This window comes from Myiozetetes cayanensis, unplaced genomic scaffold, assembly GCF_022539395.1.
Source record: "Myiozetetes cayanensis isolate MyiCay16 unplaced genomic scaffold, myiCay2020 scf10, whole genome shotgun sequence".
Lineage (NCBI taxonomy): Eukaryota > Metazoa > Chordata > Aves > Passeriformes > Tyrannidae > Myiozetetes > Myiozetetes cayanensis.
Genome location: NW_026086605.1, coordinates 17,541,434 through 17,561,310, shown reverse-complemented (window position 1 = coordinate 17,561,310; position 19,877 = coordinate 17,541,434). Strand labels below are relative to the sequence as shown.

The 19,877-nt window shown below is 39.4% G+C and overlaps 1 protein-coding gene across 1 annotated transcript; it reads right to left on the bottom strand.

The window, feature by feature from the left end:
* Positions 1–14,984: 14,984 nt before the first annotated feature.
* CH25H (cholesterol 25-hydroxylase) lies at positions 14,985–18,152 on the bottom strand. Its single transcript, XM_050338752.1, has one exon. The coding sequence runs from the start codon at positions 16,368–16,370 to the stop codon at positions 15,546–15,548; it is 825 nt and encodes a 274-aa protein (XP_050194709.1). The 5' UTR covers positions 16,371–18,152; the 3' UTR covers positions 14,985–15,545.
* Positions 18,153–19,877: the final 1,725 nt, after the last annotated feature.

The following is a 19,877-nucleotide window of genomic DNA, read 5'->3' as shown; positions in this document are numbered from 1 at the left end:
CCAACCTCAGAGAGCTCAGGGCCTGAGTTGAAGTCAAATGTTTGTAGTAACTGAAACGGAAGGCACCTTGAACAGGTCTGAACACAACTCATGAATGCCCATAGTGCCACAATCAAAGGGGCTGGGGAGACCTCTACCTTACACACATTTGTTCCTCCACCCTCACTATTGGCTGCAAAGCCAAGCAGCCCCTTCATCTGTGTGCAAGAATAAAAAGACTAAGTGCCAAAAGTCATTTGCACAATGAAGACATTGTGTCACAGACTCCTTCATTATCTGTGCTGCTCGTGAAGGAACAATATCAAAAGCCTCGGTATGGGAAGCATTTGAGTTGACATTCAAACACAAATAGCTTTGCTCTATTAGACTTTCTGCCACCAGAAGTGATTACATCAGTCAGAATTTGCATACACTCTGACCTAGATTTTCAGAAGCCCATAAAGAAGATGGTTATTCTAATCCACTTTCACAGGTATGTATTTACTAAGGATTTGTTGTTCTAATTGCTGAAAAATAAAAGAAGTATTAAAAATCAACATATACATATAGTGGGTTGAGAGTTGGACTTTGGGTGAGGATGAAAATAATCCAAATAGGGAGTGGGAGTAGTAGAATTCTTTTTTTTCCACAGAAATGTCTGGGCATTTATATTTTATATCACTGTTTGAATATCAGCAGGAATGTTGTAAGCTGATCGATCCAACAAAGTCAGTTAATTTCCTGGTCCTGCTGCTAGGTTTGTTATTAGCCAGTGTCAACTAATGTTTTGGCAATGAGTCATCTCATACTTAGTAATGAGTCCTTCTTCCTTGTCATTATTTCTAAGTTTGCCCAAAAAGCAGAGTACAATGTATACCTTACAGAAGCCTTCTGCTGCTTCTTTTGGAAAGTTATCTGGCAGACCTGGGCCTTATGGCAGGTGCTATCAGAGATCTATAGTTATCTTACAATGACTTATGCAACAATACATTAGTGTGGAGCCATAAAAAGCCATATTTCTTATAACATGAAGATTGAAAAGTATCAAAAGTTCTCAAATAAGTAATAAGTCAGAATTTTATGGTAGCAAAGAACTCACAGTTTTTAGTGGAGAGGGCAAATGAGATGATGGTGCTGGTCTATTTTATTTAACAACTTTTAGTATCCTCCTTTAAGTTTTTAAAATACAAGAGGAATGTTTCTAATTAAACTGAGTTGGCAGGGAATTCATCTCTAAGTGAGAAAATGCACTATAAGCACTCAAAAATTACCTGCTGTTGCAATCTATTTTCATTTTCCTTCTTGTGAGTGTCCATGTCACAAGAAGAAGTTATCTTAGGCAATTTAGCAATAAGTGATTCTAAACAACTGCTGCAAGCCTCCTCCCCAGCCTCACTGGGGATACAGCAGTTCACTTTAAGCCATCTTTCTCCTCCATAAACTGCATTGAATTGCCCTGCTATTCAACCTCCTTTTCTTCTGCACCATGCTCAGTTCTACTCCCTGTTCAATATTTCATTCAGTGCCACATTCCCCACTACTCAGCTGGTTTCCCAATCAATAGAAAACATCAGGATTTTGTCTCTTTCCTCCTTAAGGAAAACAATAGCATCTAAAGCTACATAATCTTCCTTCACAGAGGCTTGCTTTTCTTTTTTTTTTTTTTTTTTTTCTTTCTTTTATTTTTGTTTGGGGGGTGGGTTATTTTTGCTTGTAAAGAAAATAAAAGACAATGAGGTTAGAACATAGTGTCTTCCTTCAGTCTCACATCTAAAACATGAGGAAGAATTCATTCATTAGGAATCTCAGCTCTGCTTCTGACCATGCTTTTTGCAGAAAGCAGTGTCTCAGGATGCTGAACTCTGTGTGACTTTTAAGCTCTTTGAAATACAGGCCACCCTTCACTTCAGCCCATTTCCAGCATGCTGAAGTCCTACATCTCTAATCCAGCCCTGCCCAGCATGTTACTGGGAGTTTCTTTGCTCAGTCTCAGCCTCGTTCGTGCGATCCACAGTTAAGGATCACACTGGCCTTCAGAAAAGAACAGAGCTCAACAAAAGAGCTTTGTAGACCAAACTCATACAAGCTTTAGTGGCCTCTTCAGTAAAGAACCAACAATTAGCTTCAATTCTGAATTATATGTGATATTTTCTATGGGATCCAGCACCTATGGTTATGACTCCTGTCAAGTTAGAAGACATACAATCAGAACAGATTAAGCAAGCAGGAATGAAATTGCTTTGTATGTGGCAAAATAATTCTTGGGTATAAAAAAACCCCACAGCAATTAGGGTGAAAAAACCTCAGAGTGTCTGTAAAATAAACACGCAGGGATGATTCAGCTGCAAAATGCAGAATGACCAACTGCTTTTAAGAGTAGCAGTCTGAGGGTTTTGCTCTCACTGACAGAAAACAGAAGCAGCATTTACAGGCTTTCCTTTTAGATAATTTGCAAAGATAAAGAAAGTCTCAAGTGAAATGAGCACCCAGCAGTAGAAATGTCACTATTTTCAGTGTCTGCTTTATGTAAATTTAATCTACAAATTTTGCAAAGCACCTTCAAAATTGACTGCAATTTTCATTCCCTCCTGATATCAAATCCTGCATCCAAATAAATTAAAGGATTAAAATATGCAATAAACCATAATATACATTGTCAGTAGTCCAATGAGGAAGAGTTTACGAGGTTTAGATGAAATATTTGTAATAATTTACAAAAAAAAAAGTCTTGTGTGCATTCCTAGATAAGTGAGAGTAAAGAAATGCAAAGAAAGAAAGGAAAATGGGATTTTTTTAGTTGAAATATGAGAACATATCCTCCAGAAATGATGTCACACATCAGATCATCACATAGGACCTAGGTGATTTTTTTCAGAATAAAACTAAATTTTTATTTGCTGAAAAGATGCATACTTGGATTATAAAAAACAATTAGGAAATCTAATCTAGGTGGGGCTAGAAATCAATTTTTTAAAGTAACACTCCTATATGATTCCTTTCTATTTTTCAAAATTAAATGCTTTTAATTTTTTCCAAATTAAACAAGAATTTTGAATTAATATAATCATTTAAAATACCAAGAAATAGGTTATGTATTTTTCTTTCTTAAAAATGAAACGTAAAATATCCTACTTGGTTTGATTCCAAATTACTGTTTTTCCAAGTGATGCAATTCAAGTCTCAGATAGCTGTGATTTTGACGTTATGTGTGCAGCAGTTTCTGGACAGCTCTGCACATCTGGGTACCTTTCCTGTGTGGCCCCCAGAGGAGGGAGGCCAAGATTCTGCCCCTGCAGAGGCAGGCAGGGACAGCAGAGCACTGTGTTCTGCTCCAGGCCTGATCCTGTGTCCCTTGGGAGCTCCTCTGCTGCTGTGAAGCTGTCTCATGCAGAGACACCACGAGCTATGCCCACACTGTGCTGTGAGTTCAGGAGCTTGAGATAACAAATGGAAGAAGTCAAGGAGGAGAACAAGAGTTTGAGGGTAGAGGAAGAGTCTGTGGAACCAACTAGGAGCAATGTGGAGATGGTATAGGAGAACTTTACATGATGGGATAACATTAAAGAAGATAGGGGAAAAACTCAAACCAAAACAAAGCCCTAAAAGATATTTTTAGCAACTACTTTTGAAACAAAGTGCCAGAGTTTTGCATGCCAATGAAGTCATAACATTGTCTCAGTTTTCACTTCAGAACAAGCTTTACATAGATGTAATTTATCTAAATTCTTAGACAAATTTGATTTATCTAATTCCTTGCAGAATATTTGCATGTCATTAAGCGAATATACTCCAGCATTAATCAGTTTTAATCTCTTAGTCCTCAGCTCACCTAACTAGGAAAGGAGCAAAGAGACAGACTCTCTGTTTCTGCAACCTTATAAAAAAAAGAGGTCAAACTGGATGCTAGGCATATTTCGTGCTCAAACTGCAGCTTCACTGCTTAGATAGAAAGTAAGTCCATCACTAGGTAACCACTTGTGAGTTCCTTTCTTTTCACTCTTTTATTTACACCTCTTGATTTTCCTACACAAGTCACATGTTCTTCATTACAATTCTGGACCATCATAGCAGCAGAAGCACTCAACCCTCTTCGAAGTTCAATTTACACTTTCCTTTCCACCCATGGCCAACCTGCACCCTGTAAAGTAAAACAGATGTAGGCAATACAAGCAGTGGATCTATGCAGAATATATTCAACTAAGATTTAGCAATACAAGCAGTGGATCTATGCAGAATATATTCAACTAAGATTTAGCATTTGTGTTGCTCATTATTTCCAGTAATTAACATTTTCAATCAAATGAAGTCTAGTCACCTAATGGCCTCAGTACAGTTTGAAATTTGCTTCAGTTGTGCAGATCTCCAAGAAAATATTTTATGATCCCAATTTTCAGACAGAAAGTTCCAAAATTATATTACCTATACAAAAATTAAAAAGTATAAATTCACGAGTGAGCCTTTTTCTTAAACTAGACTGACAAGGGTTAACAAGACTATTCCCAAAATCCTGATAGATTAAAATCTTTGGCACACATTATCATATTGTCCTCAGTGTATGATTAAAAGAGTTGTGAACTAGCATCACTTCTGTCTGCTCTCAATTTTCATTCCCTACAAAGGAGGCCCAGTAATAAAGTTGACCAAGAACCCGAAAGCTTTTGAAGGCAAAATTAGCATTCCAGAGTGACGTAGCAATGAAAAGAAGGTTGGGGGGGGAAAAACAACTAATAGAGAGAGAACTGTAAGTACAAAAATATCAATATTCAATGTAGAGTAATCCTCCTTACTGTAAAGGCAGAGATAGTCATTCTCAGCCAGTGTTTGAAGTAGTTATTTCGACAGATTTTGTTCTACTACCTTTTCAGTGCTGCTTGAGGTCTAACCAGGATTTCACATGGACAGGAAACTCCCCATTTGCCACAAGAAAATTCTGCTCTCTCTGTTCTTAAAGACTGTTATTCCCCTTTTGCATTACAAAGTTGAGAAAACCCCAGAAAACATTTCAGATCCTTGTATTTTTGAGTAAGATTTTTCCCCCACCCTTCCATATTCAGATGGTAATTTCGGTTCATGGGAAGCATTGAATAAAAGGAAGTACTGATGAAGACTTCAGCAAAGGGGAGGTTTAATCTTCATTTAATCTTCATCTTGACAGGCTGCAAGCCAAAACCAAGCTTCTACCTGGCGGAAAGGATTAGGGCCCACTCAGTTGTTTTTTTTTTTCCCTCTCATTCTTTCTATTCCAGATGCAAAACAACTTACACCAGCCAGGATGACACAACTTAGATCAATGCAACACCTGCAGGCGAGGCAAAGTGCTTTTAAAGTATTGCCCAAGCAAAGTAAGGCAGCTTGTTTCAACCAATCTCCAAAAGAGGAAGCATCTCTGGAACTGGTGACATGATGCTTTAGACAGCTGTCACTTGGTCAAGCTGACAGCAAAATGCTAAAGGGAAACTAAATTAAGAAAAAAAAAAAGGGAAAGAAAAAGAAAAAGAAAAAGAAAAAGAAAAAGAAAAAGAAAAAGAAAAAGAAAAAGAAAAAGAAAAAGAAAAAGAAAAAGAAAAAGAAAAAGAAAAAGAAAAAGAAAAAGAAAAAGAAAAAGAAAAAGAAAAGAGAAAAAGAAAAAGAAAAAGAAAAGAAAAGAAAAAGAAAAGAAAAAGAAAAAGAAAAGAAAAGAAAAGAAAAAGAAAGAAAAAAGTAAAAAGAAAAAGAAAAGAAAAAGAAAAAGAAAAGAAAAAGAAAAGAAAAAGAAAAGAAAAGAAAAAGAAAAAGAAAAAGAAAAAGAAAAAGAAAAAGAAAAAGAAAAAAAAAAAGGGAAAGAAAAAGAAAAAGAAAAAGAAAAAAGCTTGAGTGTTTTCATTTTCAGATAGGCTACAGGACTTGTTCCCACTCTGAGAATGTACTAAGGAATGTAGGAGCAGGAGAAGGGGAAGGGAAGTATGAGAAAAGAACTGAAACTACCTTGTGCAAGGGAGGCTTTCTAGAGGTGGGGATGCAGAACTGCAGGGAGAACTGGGCTGGATTAGGTGAGGGCTGGTTTTGTCAGAGTGTGGGATTCACAGATTCTTGAACAATCGGGTGTGGAAGGGAGACGACAGCATGTATTAGCACAGTCAAAGAGTCTGGAGGCCAGGGTACTCCATCTGGGACAGATCAATGTGTTTGGATCTAGAGAACGGTTTCCTGTAAGGAGAAAGAACCATATGACCTGAATCTACACATAGCTTCCTGATTAGTCTACTCAGTTTTCAAAGACAAATAAAAGAAATTTGTAATTTCTAAGAAAATTCTTTACATTGATTTCATGTCCACTTAATATGGAGTACCTTTGTTGTCACAAAAGGTTATTTAATTTGATACTTAATGTCTCTACTCCCAGAATTTATAATCGTTTACATAAGTGTAATGCAATCTTGGGTCTTAAGTTCATCTAAACTAGATAAATTAAAAGAGAAGTGATTGACCTAGGAAAAAAGTATACAGTAATGATATCAGAAGCAGTTTTTGGTCAGAGATGCTTAAAAACACAGCATATTACATATCTGTGCAATTAAATCACATTTCTGTGCCTTCACTTAGAGCTGCTACCATTCTGTAGTAAAACATTCTTGTCTACAATTATCAGTCCTAAAATAACGTGGGCTCTGAAGCTAGTTACCTACTAGGATTTACTCCATGCTTCCTACCACTCAGTTTTCTCTGTGGTCAGTCTGACATCGTTCTGTCTCCCACACAACTGACCAAGAGCAAAAAGAGGTCATGGCTCTGGCGTTCACTTTTCTGTGAAGAAGCAGGACAGTGCTGAGCCATCATAGGTCTCTTCTGCAGAAACGCCCAGTTGGGATCACGAGTTGGCTCCTGATTTTATCACTGTTTTCAGTGAAAAAAAAAAGGGGCGTAGTTCAGATCAAAGAAAGTGCTTGAGAGTTGTAAATCCTTGTTTCCCGTGTATTATTGACTTTGTGAGTTACACACTACAACCACAAAAACCACAGAACCTCTGCCCAGTCCTTCTTGACAGAGCAGTATCTCCAGCTACCTCCACATTTTCTATACTGCCCCACAAAACCGTCGCTCCTCTCCCATGTCCCCAAAGCTCACCCCACACACACACCCCCCAAAGCTTGTTTCTCACTTGGCCTGAAGCTAAGGAACAGCCCAGGCTGCAATTAATCCAAAGCCACATGGATTGTGCAGGGCTGTCAGACCACTCTCACACAGAGTGAACCAGGGTTGCTTCCTCCCTAAATGGGTTGTTAAAATGATCTAAATATCTCTTGCTTCTGCCTAGTTAGTCATTTCCATAAAATGTAAGAGCACTTACTATCTTGGGACCTCTCCTGCTCTGCCCCATTCTGTTGTGTAACAAGCCCAGAAATTCCTGGAAGACTTTGACGTTTGTTCAATTGCGTAACTGCTGTTTCCTTCTGAAACTCAGCAAAAAACAACATTATCATCACCATGAAAGTTTCAGCTGTCTTGTTCCCTGTCAGCATGTCTTTACCCGGAAGAAAAACCCTTAGGTTGCTCCTGAGATTGAGCATGCATGTCCACATCCTGTATGAATGCCCATCACTGCTCCCTCATGGTCCTTTTGGGAGGTGTTTGTCTTTAACTAACTACCAGCCATGACTCTGGTTTATTGTCATCTCCAGCTTTCTTACACCATACCTTATCTACCATAGTTTTATAGATAGATAGACAGCAGATATAGATATACCAAAAGAAAAAAGCAATGGGGCATTTACACACACGCACACATATATATATTATATTTCTATATTTGTATATAGAAATAAAATTTATATATATATATATGCACTGCCATGAGCCATATCACCTACTGCTGGACAATCACTAATAATCTCATCCTGGAATTCCCACTCAAGCAGAATGAAAATTCAGTTATACCCTGAGAGCCACTGGCATAGGTAGTTAGACAAAACACCAGCTACCTTTCTGTGACTTGCATCTAAGCTTTGCCTTGAATCCTATGCTGGTTTTCTTATGCTGCTGTGAGGAATTTTGGCATTGAAAGGCAGAAGTACCATAAGTACACAGCTGTAACAGCATAATTATTAGAGACCACTGGATTTTACACCACTGTTCATGTGTATCGCAACAAGCAAAAAAACCTTCTAAATCTCGGTCCTTGCCACAGCCAGCTAGAAGCTTAGTATCTGCTATATCTACATTAAATAATCAAGATTTGTAATAACAATACTGGGAAATAAAAAAAAAAAAACAACACAACAAACATTACTTGTTTTGTTTGAGTGTTAGTGCTTTGTATATAACACATAACCATAAGCTTTTCAGGTATCTCAAAGGGTCAGTCAAATTTAGATATCTGTATTGAGGAAGTTTTGACTAAATCCTTCTAACAAAAAAGCTAATATAGTTTCACAAAATACACGTTGCAGATTTCTTCATCTTGGTTCAAAACTTCACTGTAGCCACCAGGAATAAGTAATTTCTGCATGCAGAAGGTCCATACTATGACTTTAGCCTCCTGGGGAACAAGTCTTTTCCTCTGAGTTTATATAGCTCCTGGCACCTAGAATTTGATCAGGGTTTCACAGTAATATTATAAATAAACAAGAGTAATCAAATCAGTGCTAACTGCAAATATTAGCAACCATCAGTATTACTGACTTCTAGAAACAGTACTGATGCTAGTACATAAGCACTAACTTATCCCATTACCATTAGATTCAGAAGTCGAAAAGAAAAGCAGTGAAGCAGCAAGCTGAAGTTCAATAGACAAAGGAAACAGGGAGTCAGCTTGTTGTGCTGCTATGGCTGAGTGCATGTGCCTTTCCACATGTTACATGCTCTGCTCTTTTGTTCTCTGTCCATAGCTTTCAGAGTGCTCGTCTGCTAGCTGTGCCAAGTGCAGAGGGAAATGGAATTCCTTCTTCTAAAAAAATGGTTCAATTAGTCAAGATACAGATCTAAGTCACAAAAAGAGAAAAAAATGCATACAGCATATTGGCTAAACTATGCAATTAATCTCAAGAAAGAAAAGGAAGCAGAGATGCAGGCTTAGAGCCCAGGTTTAACAGGGGTGGAAGGGGAGTTTTAGTTAAGAACACAGCATCAGGAATTTCTAGAAAGCAGATAAAATAGTAAACTCTCAATCACGGTACTTGCAAAAGAGTGTTGCTACACAGACTAGTTATGTGCCAGCCAGCTGCAAGCTCCAAGACAGATTTTGCTTCAGCTTTCTGGTTTAGGAAATAGGCCTGCTACTTAATACGAAATGGAGATGTCATAAACTGGAAAAGCAATTCTCCACAAGCGAGTCACAAGAAACACCAGACAGTGCTGAATCCAGGATGAGCCATGGTTGTGGGAACAGAGGAAAGACACTGGAAACAATCAAATCCACAGAACAAGTAATTTCATAATCTTTTGCTTTCCTCACCACAATAGTAGCAAAGTTACAAAGCCATTATTAGCTTTGCATTAGCCCTGATCACGCTGGAACTGTGGCTGACAAGAAACTTTGACACCCTCAAGCACTGCATCCTGCAGCTCTACGTCAGCATGGCCCTACTGACCCAACATTCACAGCCTCCCCAGAGCCCCTTCCCCTCACACACCATCAGAATGCTCTGCTTCCTCCCCAGAGGACCTAGCACTTGATTTACACCCAGGGAAGAGACTGCACATGGGAGTATTTGAGCCTCCTCCTGCCACCAGCATACCTGCACAGCAATAAAGTCCAACGTGAGTTCAGGTCACTTCAGTGATCACACTGAGCCAAACCAAGACCTCCCTGGGCTAGGATTCAGGAGGGGAGAGTCTTCCTTCCTGCTCCTTTGAGCTGAGATGAGCTGGGCTAAAGTGAGCTCTAGAGAGGCAGGTGGGAAGGTAGTAGGAGGCTCTCCCACTCCCAGGGGAAAAGACTTTGAGAGAAAACACCTGAAAGGCAAGCCATCCTGCCTGGAGCTGAGTAGAAGAGGAAAAGGGGCAGAGGAAGTGCTTGGCTTCTCACACATAGTTTTCTAGGACAGGTTATGAGGCATAAGCCTCAATTTGCAGCAGGACCTGTGCATGCAACGTGTTATAGGTTCATACCTGGGAGTGATCATCTGACTGCCCAAGGGATTAAACATGGCAAACCTGGCAAAGCAGCTAGCAGGACTTGGCCAGTGTCCTTAGAGGAGGTTCTCAACAGCTGCTCAGGAGAATTATTTTGGGGTTACCAGGAAAAGAGAATACCAGTGCAGAAGATTGTAAGGATAAAAAGAGAGGGAAGGTAGCTGGTAGGCATTTGGTTCTTCTGTAAGATCAACTGAATAGGCCACCTCTCATCCTGCACATTTTGTAAGCTGTAAGTGCCAAAGGAGCATTCTTGTGCAGAATTAAATCATTCCAGCGCTTAACACATATGTATTTCCCATGCTCATTTGTCTTGATAGCTTGACAAATTCCATTGTCTCAGCTATTAAGACCAGGAAGTTTTGTAAATAAATCCCTTAAAAGGGCTGTACAATTACCCATGTTCTTAAGGGTATAATTTTCCACAGCTACTATGAATGACTGAAGAGGTGTGTAAACAGACATAAACACAATTTTGAGCAATGCTTTTCATAATCTTTGGATAAAAGGGTACATCTCACTCACCTTAAAAACAAATTTTCTATAGCTCATCCTAGGCTTTGGACTACTTAATCCCTGAATTGTTTGCTGCTTTGTTCTGAGGACAAATAAAAGTACCTGTCATCTAAACTCTCCCTGGAAGTATAGGTAGCACATCCTTCCATATCCCCCTAAATCATATACCTGTACTATTGAAGTCTCTCTTGATAGACTGAAATCTTTCAGAAGAAAAATCTGAAAAGAAGGATTAAAAATTCAACATCATTTTCCACAGCTAAAGAGCCCTCTGCATTGGTCCTGTTTCCTTTAAAGCCTGGAATGCTTAGCTGGTTGGTTTGGGGGGTTGGGGCTTTTTTTCTGCAAGCAACTTCAAATTTCCATGAATCAGAAACACATTTGAGTTTTGGAAAACAATTGTTTGGCAGTTACTTTTACAAGAAGACCATTCTGTACACACAGCTCCAGACTGTGCTACAAAGACCTTTCAGGTTGGATTGTACTGAGCAATGCAGGACCAGTGTAAATATTTGAGCACACAATGCCAGCGTCTTTGACGCAGTTTATGTGAGTAAATGTGATAGTCGGTTTGCACTGATTAGTTTCTCCTCCAAGGAAATCTGTGAGTAAATCCAGAGGGTGTTCATATTTTGAGACTGTTGAAGACAGCTGATTTTTTTCAGCTACAGAACCATAACTGGTTCAGAAAGGGTTGCATGGATGTAGGCAGGTAATGCAGAAGCTTAATACTTGTGCATGAAAGCAAGATTAAGTAAAACTGCTGAAGTGACTGCTCAGTCCACTAAGATAAAGCCACATCAAAGAGTTATTCACTCCTTCCAATGATATGAAGGGGCAACAGATGACAATTAAGTGTTCAGTCATTACAAATTACTTCAAAACTAATTTAGAGATAGCATAGCCCAAAGAGATGCTATTTTTTCCATGTAATGCAGATAACACTAAATTATTTAGTGACACAAGTCACTAAATCTATTATTGATACAATTTTTCAAAAACATAAAAAAAAATCAAAAGAAATCATACTTGCAGACTGTAGACTGTGTTGGTTTCCCCCTGTAAAGTACTTGCACTTGCTCAACATGAGGGAGAATCAAGCCTTTGCCAGAGCTGAATATTGACTCAGCATGGCTATAAACATCATACACTCACTCCAAAGCACCTGTGGAGTCCACTTTCCAGTGGTGCTGAGAATACACCCACTAAGTAAAAACCTGTCCCTTTGCAGTGGCAGATACTGTTATCTCAAAATTGCCCAAGTGGATATCACTTGAAAGGTAATTTCAGCCTGAATTTCAGGAGAATTATAGTACTAATTGCCAGTGAGAATTTGGGAACTCCTGCAATTCATAAGGTCAGACAAAGAGTTAACCATGTGCCTAAGAACTAAGACACACTTGCAAAGAGAAATGCATAAAAATCTTATTTCTTTGAGATTTATTACATTTTAAGACATAAAGTCAACAATAGCAGCATAAAAAAAAATCTCATTTTATAGCTTCAAGGGTCTCTGCAAACATCCTCCATTTACTCACAAATGACCACAAGTTTAGCTTTCTGCGGATTAAATAGGAAGTCTGTGTGGCACATCGTGTCACATCATAATGAGGAAGGAAGCTAGGAGAATTTTGGAACAGAAGAGAGAAAGTTGGTTTTGGTTTTCTTACATAAACCCTTACAAGTGAGTGTCATGCCTTTCCATTTGTCTGGTCAAAACTTGCGGTAAAGACCATGGGGAAATGCAAATACAGGAAGTAACATCCGTAAAATACTCTTTTCAAATCTCAGCACTATCAATACACAGAACTTGCTGTCCTCTCACATTCGTGGCACAGTATATGCTGAACTTTCAATGAAAACAGGAAGAAAACCAACCCTTATTTGCTTTATCTTCAGTATATGTTTTTGTCTACATTTTGCTTTTCATTGAATTGCAAAGGCCAGAAGTTACATGTTTATTTGGGTCTTCTTTGCGTCATGAGTTTTTCTCATACACCCAGCTAAACCTAGACTATAGTTTACTGTTACAGAAAGCACTTCAAAGTATACACAATATGAAAATGGATTCAATCCCTCAGAGTTTAGAACTTAAGTTACCTTTAAAAGCATTGGAGAAATAGGGACAAGGTAGGATTATGTCTGTCATGATGCCGAAGTAGAGATGCTTTTAGCATGGAAGTCAAAAAAGTCATTTCAGACATATATTAGCCAAATTTTTATTTGACAACCTTTTTTTTTTTTTTTTTTTACTATTCCAAATTATTGCAATAACAAGCCTTTGGCTAGAGTTTAGGTACAGATATAACCTGGGGGAAATTCCATATTTGAGGAAATGCATTCTTGGTGTGTCTGAAGTCACACAACTGTTGAGGATGTGAGGGAGAGAGGAGTAGGCATGATCATCATGTAGTACCTTGTCAGTTTGATCCTCCTCAGTGCTGTTACGCTGCACAGCCAATGCCAAACAAGACTATCATTTCATTTGACTTGATAAGAGCAAGCACAGTTTTGCCTGCAGCTGACTAGAACTCTTTCCAGGAGTAAAGTACTTATTGTATCAACTCTTAGGCTTAATATAAAAAGCAGAATAATGCAATACTCCCCTTGGATTCCGTTACAACCTTTCTTGTGGGTTTTGCTCATAGGCTTCCTACAGCAACATAGCAAAGTACCAGTTAGCCTTAACCTTGCTTACTTAGAGAGTCAATAGCACATGAAACAGACTGTTATAAAGTACAGTTACAATATATGGCATAAGGTATAACTCACTGAAGCCACAGATTATCCTCATCAGATGCTCAGTATTTGCCAAGATGAATTAAATGGGATTTCTAGAACTGAAAGGATAATTTTGGGATACCTCAAAATGGCTGAACAGCTCAAAGAAATCAGAAAATGTATTTTGCCTCGTGTTTTTGGCAGAAAAGAAGGAATACTTCCCTCTCTTGTAAGGTTACAATCATCAGAAATCCTGGGAATTCTTTCTTACAGCTGAATGGATAAATGGCAAAGATTCCAGTTTTGCACTCTTTTAAGTCTCAGTTTTTGCTCTCAGTATGTGTCATGTTCTTACCAGGGAAAAGAGAGGTTGCTCTTCCATGATATCCAGAGAGCAGAGGGAGTAGTTAAGTACTAAGATTGCAGCATTTTGTACTGTTTATGAAGATGCTTATGAAAATTATTTCCTGTTATCAAAAAGACACAGTGTCCAAAAATGACGTTCCTTTTATAAGTTCACATCACTGGAATACTAAGGGTTCTCTCTTCTCCTGAACAAACAGCCTCTGTAAGGTCACACAACCCTCTAGACATAGCATAAGGGCATTTTTGGACGATGATGTGTAAGTGTTCTTTACACACTTTCTACATTATTTGCACTTTCTCTGTTTCCATCATTACTCTGAGAAGTTTATTAGTAATACAGGATAGATGACTATAAGCATTAAAATGTTACGTAGGAGGCATTAGAAGTCCATGTTTATCTCTGCTGAACGAGACATTGAAGACTTGCTTATCTCTTCATGCTTAATTTTTCCAGTGTGACTTCTGTGAGACTGTATTTTTATCTTCTGTTCTAGCAACATGTAGTCATTTTGTTCTATGGTTTAGGATCCTGCAAGGTTTGATTCTATTCCTCTGAAATCTGGTTGAAAGAATCACTTACTTTGTAGAAACCCTGTTTATATTCCTTGGTAGGTTTTTGCATGCATGCAAGTAACAATTAATTGATGTGATTGTGAAGGACCAATGCTCCCTTTTATTTAGGGACTGCCTAATGTTTTGCTTTCACACCATAAATTTAGTGAAAATTACTCAAGGTTCTCGAAAATGTAATAATAAAATTTCACCACAGCTTCTTAAACTGCATTCTTCAATATTACATTTCTACAAAATTAGAAACTATTTTAAAATAACGTGACTCTGGAGAAAAGGTAAATGGTTTGATTTTTAAATAATATTACAATATTTTAATAATAAAAGTCTGCAGCTCTGAAATTGAAGTGGATGTCAGTCTCTTTTCCCAGGTAACAAGGGAAAGGACAAGAGGAAATGGCTTTAAGTTGTGGCAGGGCAGGTTTAGATTAAATATTAAGAAAAATTTCTTCACCAAAAGCATTGTCAAGCATTGGAACAGGCTGCCCAGGGAAGTGGCTCACTAACCATCCCTGGAGATATTTAAAGAATGTGTAAATGTGCCACTCAGGGACATGGTTTAGTGGTGCACTTGGCAGAGTTAGGGTAATGGTTGGACTAGATCTTAGAGGTCTTTTCCAATCTAAACAATTCTAGAATTCTAATAAACGACACCTATGCAAAAGGAATCATATCTGTTCCTAATATGAATAGAGGAATGAATAAAATGAAACATAATATGATTTTAAAAGAATGACCATATTTATTTTCTATTAAAAACAGACAGTATATCAAGGTTGAAAATATAAATATAAAAATTATTGCACAGTTAGCCAACTACCCTGGTTTGGCAGCAATATTTTACAACATCATTGCGCAGTAATATGCTCTGGCAGATTAAACTCTACAAAAATCCATGATGTGTACCTTTTCTGTTTACATCATAAATCATCCTACAACAGTAGATAATTGTTCTGGCGTATGTATAAAACATCATACAGTAATATGATACATGCTTTATGAAAGCTGGAAAGAAGGAAAAAAAGAGAGAATGTCTCTTAATGCTTCCCTTAAACCTTTGACTCAAATTTAAGCAACAGATATTCACCTCCCCATTTGCAGTCATTTAACACAGGCAGTTCCAAGTACACATACAAATACACATATATTAAGAGGATCTGTTATAAATAGCTATTGTTTTAACAGGCAGATTCAAATATACAATCTTCTGTATATCTTTAAAAAAATAATGTCTGTCTAAACTGTCCCAGTTCAGTCTATAAAAAATAAGAGTTCATCCATTCTTAATTAGAATGTGACTTGGTGAATGTCCCGAAGAGTTTGTCCCAGTGGGTGAAGTAAGGAGCATAGTTTGATTTGAACTTCAGATGATGGAGATCATGATGGGGTGCTCCTCCATACAAACCAAAAGGTACAAGTCGGTGAGTTGACCACGGAAGGTCATATCCTGAATGGTCCTCCACTGACAAAAATATGTTTACAAGGAAGAAAATCATTTCTGTCAAAGGATGGCATCCGAGGAGCAGCGGGTTAATAGCAGCAAAAAATCCCAGTGAGAGTAACTCCCATACGCTGGAATACTGTGTAGTAAGGGCAAACGTCGACACATGCTTGTGATGCACCTTGTGGAAGGTCTTGTAGAGCCAAGGCACCTTGTGATGAAGCAAATGCCACAGGAAGTATTCAAAATCAAACAGCAGCAGGCAAACTGTTACTTGCAGCAGGACCTCAGGCAGCTCTGGAGCAATCACTGGCAGATTCATTGGTCTCCAGTACCAGTGGAGAAATGTCACTGGGAAGATCAACACAACGTGGTGATAAACGCTTTGAATGATGCAAGGCACCATCATTCCAAGTGTTGGATAGTTCTGTGGCTGGATTTTGTATTTTCTCAAGTTTGGTAGTTTAACGCTTAAGAAGTCCAGTGCAATATATGGAAGACAGAAAGCCATGTATGCTGTAAAAGAAAACAGCACTGGAAAAAATGGTGACTTGATCAATAGCTCCTTTGCTGTGACAAAGTCCCAAAGAGACTGTAGGCACAGTCTGTCCTGCTGTCCCTCCATCGTGTAGTGGAGCAGCACTCTGTCTGGCAGGCTGCAGTTCATGCTGATTGCAGTCTGAGAGGGCTGTTAATCCCGCAGCCTTTATCTGCTCAAGAAGTAGCTCCGCCCCATCAGAAATCCTCCTTACATAGTAACGCGCCGCTTTAAAGAGGAAGTTCCCTTTTCTGTATACAGAGGTGATATAATGCATTACAATCTCAGAGCACAATCAGCTGGTCAAAGTAATCACAGAGCTCTACAAGAGACTCGCAAAGTAGGAAACACAAGCAGAAGTGCAGAACTCTTAATAGTGGAACTCAAAGGAAGAGCGTTGGAACATTTTCCACTCCACTTAGTGCAAACACTTGAAAAATTGCTGTCTCTTACTAATTTTAAACTGTGTCATCATCCTTCGTTATCTTTTTGCCTTTATAGGTAAGGAAATACAAATAGCTTTTTCTTTTCTTTTTATGTGACTGCTACCTAAGATGTATGGGGTACCTAAACACCTGGTCTGACTTGTGGATATGTGGTCAGTAATGGATGAGTGCAAATATAGGTTTTCTTAATGATCCCTTGGTTATACAACAGGCTTAGTTAAAACCTTAAGGAAACCTACACTATGCTTCCAGTCTAAATGTGGTGGCTGTGACTTGTTTCCACCTACTTTTGAGGCCATGTTCTCCTTTATGCACTTGTACTTGACATGGAAAAATTCTAGAGCAGATGCAAAACTGAGCCAATAACTTTTGCAGAACAAAATATCTCCCTGCTTTGGAGAACAATACAAGGTAACATCTCACTATGCTTCAAGACAGATACTTAGTGACAAGTATTATTGCATGATTACAATATTCACTCCACATCTCAACAGGTCTTTGAGCAAGATGATATGGAAATCATCCTTTACGCGAGCATCAAACTAATGCAAGCAATTAAAAGGTGTGCCAGTTAGACCTATATCCTTTAAAGGATCTTCCTGTGACCACAGGCAAGCACATCACAGACAAAAGCTAGCAGGCTTGACTCCCAACATCTCTAATTTGCTAAAAATATTTTAGGGGTAAATGATGGAGGTTTTGATTTAACCACTAAGACATCACTTCTTTTGTGCTTTTAGAAAAAGAACAACAAAGCTTTGAACACTTAGGGAAACAAAGCTTGCCACCAGCTTCCTATGAACTCACTTCTTTTGTAGGTACAGCATTTATTCTACTGCTGGAAATGAGCTCAACTTCCTGGATGACTTTATTAGCTTGTTCAGATGATTTTAGTTCTTTGCTAATCAGAAAAGAAATCTGATGGGGGAAATGGGAGACAGAATTTCCTTGCTTCTCAATAATTAAGAATGATTAATTAGCATTAATTAGCTTTTCTGAATATGCATGAACTTGTAACACTTGTTTGCTTTCAGTCTCAACAATTTTCTCTTCAACAGATTCTGCTCTTAAGGAAGATTTTGCCCTCTCCTTAGGCTTCAAGGAGTTTGCTGAAATAGTAACATTACCTGTGCTATTATTCAGGCAATCAGAATTTCTTTGTTGGAGACAGGTCTACCTGTCCCATATACATTTTGGAAATAAATTTAGATTCTTTGCTGTTTTGAGACTGGTTTTTTTTAATTAATTCAGACTGTTAATTGTAGTGAAATTAAAACCCAGTAAGAGACATCAATCTAACAGATGAGAATCTATATCCAGGAACTTCATTTCAATCTTCTGACTGTATTTTTTCTTAATCTCTATTTCACAATAAGGACATGAAAAATGCATTTGTAACACAATCATCACCTGAGTCTGAGAATAGTCATGTGATTTCTATTGATTTATATAGCTACAATCAGAATTTAGTCTCCCAGATGGGATACGTGATTCTCTATTTTATTAGAATTATGAAGGGACTAAACTTATTCTATACTGTATTCCAAATCTGCCTAAAGGGAGATTGACAGTAATTGTTCAACCATCTTAAAGACAGTCCTCTGTCTAATCCCTACAACCCTGTGAAGCCTCAGGTTTTAGAACCATTGCTGCCTACAAGCTAAATTTTAAAGAATAGGCATTTTGCCTGCAGTTTAGGTCATAGAAAAATATTCGGAGATCCCTTAAGGAAAAATAACGGAGTTCTGCAGTCCTGTTACTAATCTATCCTGCAACACAAATCCCAAGCAGGGGGCAAGAGAGCAGCACTTACCTGGGAGGCTGGCGCCGCCCAGAGCCGGGTCCGCACCGTGCCCGGAGCCGCGGGAATAGGCTTCGCCGTGGGAATGGGCTCCGCGGGAATGGGCTCAGCCCGGCCCACCCCTCACCGAGCGGCTGCGCTCGGGAGAATGAATCCTCACAAACCCTCATCCTCCAGAAACCGTGTCCAAGGCGTTTGGCTCAGCCACTAAAACGCACTTGCGACACATCTCCGGTACGGTCACTTCAGTCTCTCGGTCAGCGCAAGGTACAACGGGAAGAAAAGACCAACTGCGCACAAATCCTAATTCAGCAACACAAGCCCAGCTTTTTTCATTCAACTTACAATGCTGCCAAACTTTCCCATGTGTTACAAGAATCTAAATGGTTCTCTCAAAAGCTCAAGGCTCCTGCTACAGAGTTTAGGTTGAAGGGCACATAGTTTGGAATGAGGCCCCACAAAGGGTCTTAAATAGATTCCACATGAGCACAAAACGCAAGCACCTACCCCAGGCTGCACTGTTAGGTACAAGCTATAAAGTAAACAGTCAAATACTGCCGTGGGTAGGAAAATGAGGAGAAGTTAGCAGAAAACTAGAATCAACATACTGAAATTAATACAGTAACAGAGGGGAAAATCCTTTTCTTTCCACCTCTTCTCCCTCCCTGTATGGTAGGACTGTTGCTGTACCAGAAGTACGGCAACATCCCAGTGCATGCTGAGCCTTCTAGCGGGAAAAGGGTGCTGGGGAAGAGGGATGGTAGGTCCTCGCTCAGGACCAGTACCAGGGAAGCAGGACAGTCACTAGAGCAGAGGAAGGCAGCGGCAGCCCCTGCTGTCGTTTTAGAGGGAATCGTTACCGTGCTGGGCGCACCCGGTGAGTCCGAGGTGCTCACACCGTGACTCACCTGATCCCGGGGCCGGAGCTCGGGACGCTCCCATCGCGGAGCGGCTCCGGGGGCGGGTCCCGCGGCCCCCCCGCGGCCGCCCTGCCGCACCAGCGCCCCCCAGCGCCGCCCCGCCGCAAACGCACCCCCACCGCTCCCCTTCGGCCAGCGCCGGGACACGCTCCTTCGGTCACGTTTTCAGCGGTAACAAACCCTGCACTGCTTTGCAGCAGGACAAAACGCTGACAGGCACGGCCTTATAGGTGCACGGGGTTGCGGGGAAAGAGGAGCTTGGCGTATTTACCACTTCTAAGCTTTTTCATGGGTTGGACTCAATGATCTTGGAGGTCTTTTCCAACCTAAATGATTCTATGATTCTAACCTATGGTCTCCTTCTATTTAGTTATTCTGTATATTCAAGTGAAGGATCTAGATACAAAGAAGGGACATGAAACTCCTCACATCCCAGGCCAGAAGCTTGAAACCCGAGCCCATGGGGATC

Bases quoted from the DNA above. Each gene is read 5' to 3' on its own strand.
- CH25H (XM_050338752.1), bottom strand. From the start codon at position 16,370: ATGAACTGCAGCCTGCCAGACAGAGTGCTGCTCCACTACACGATGGAG.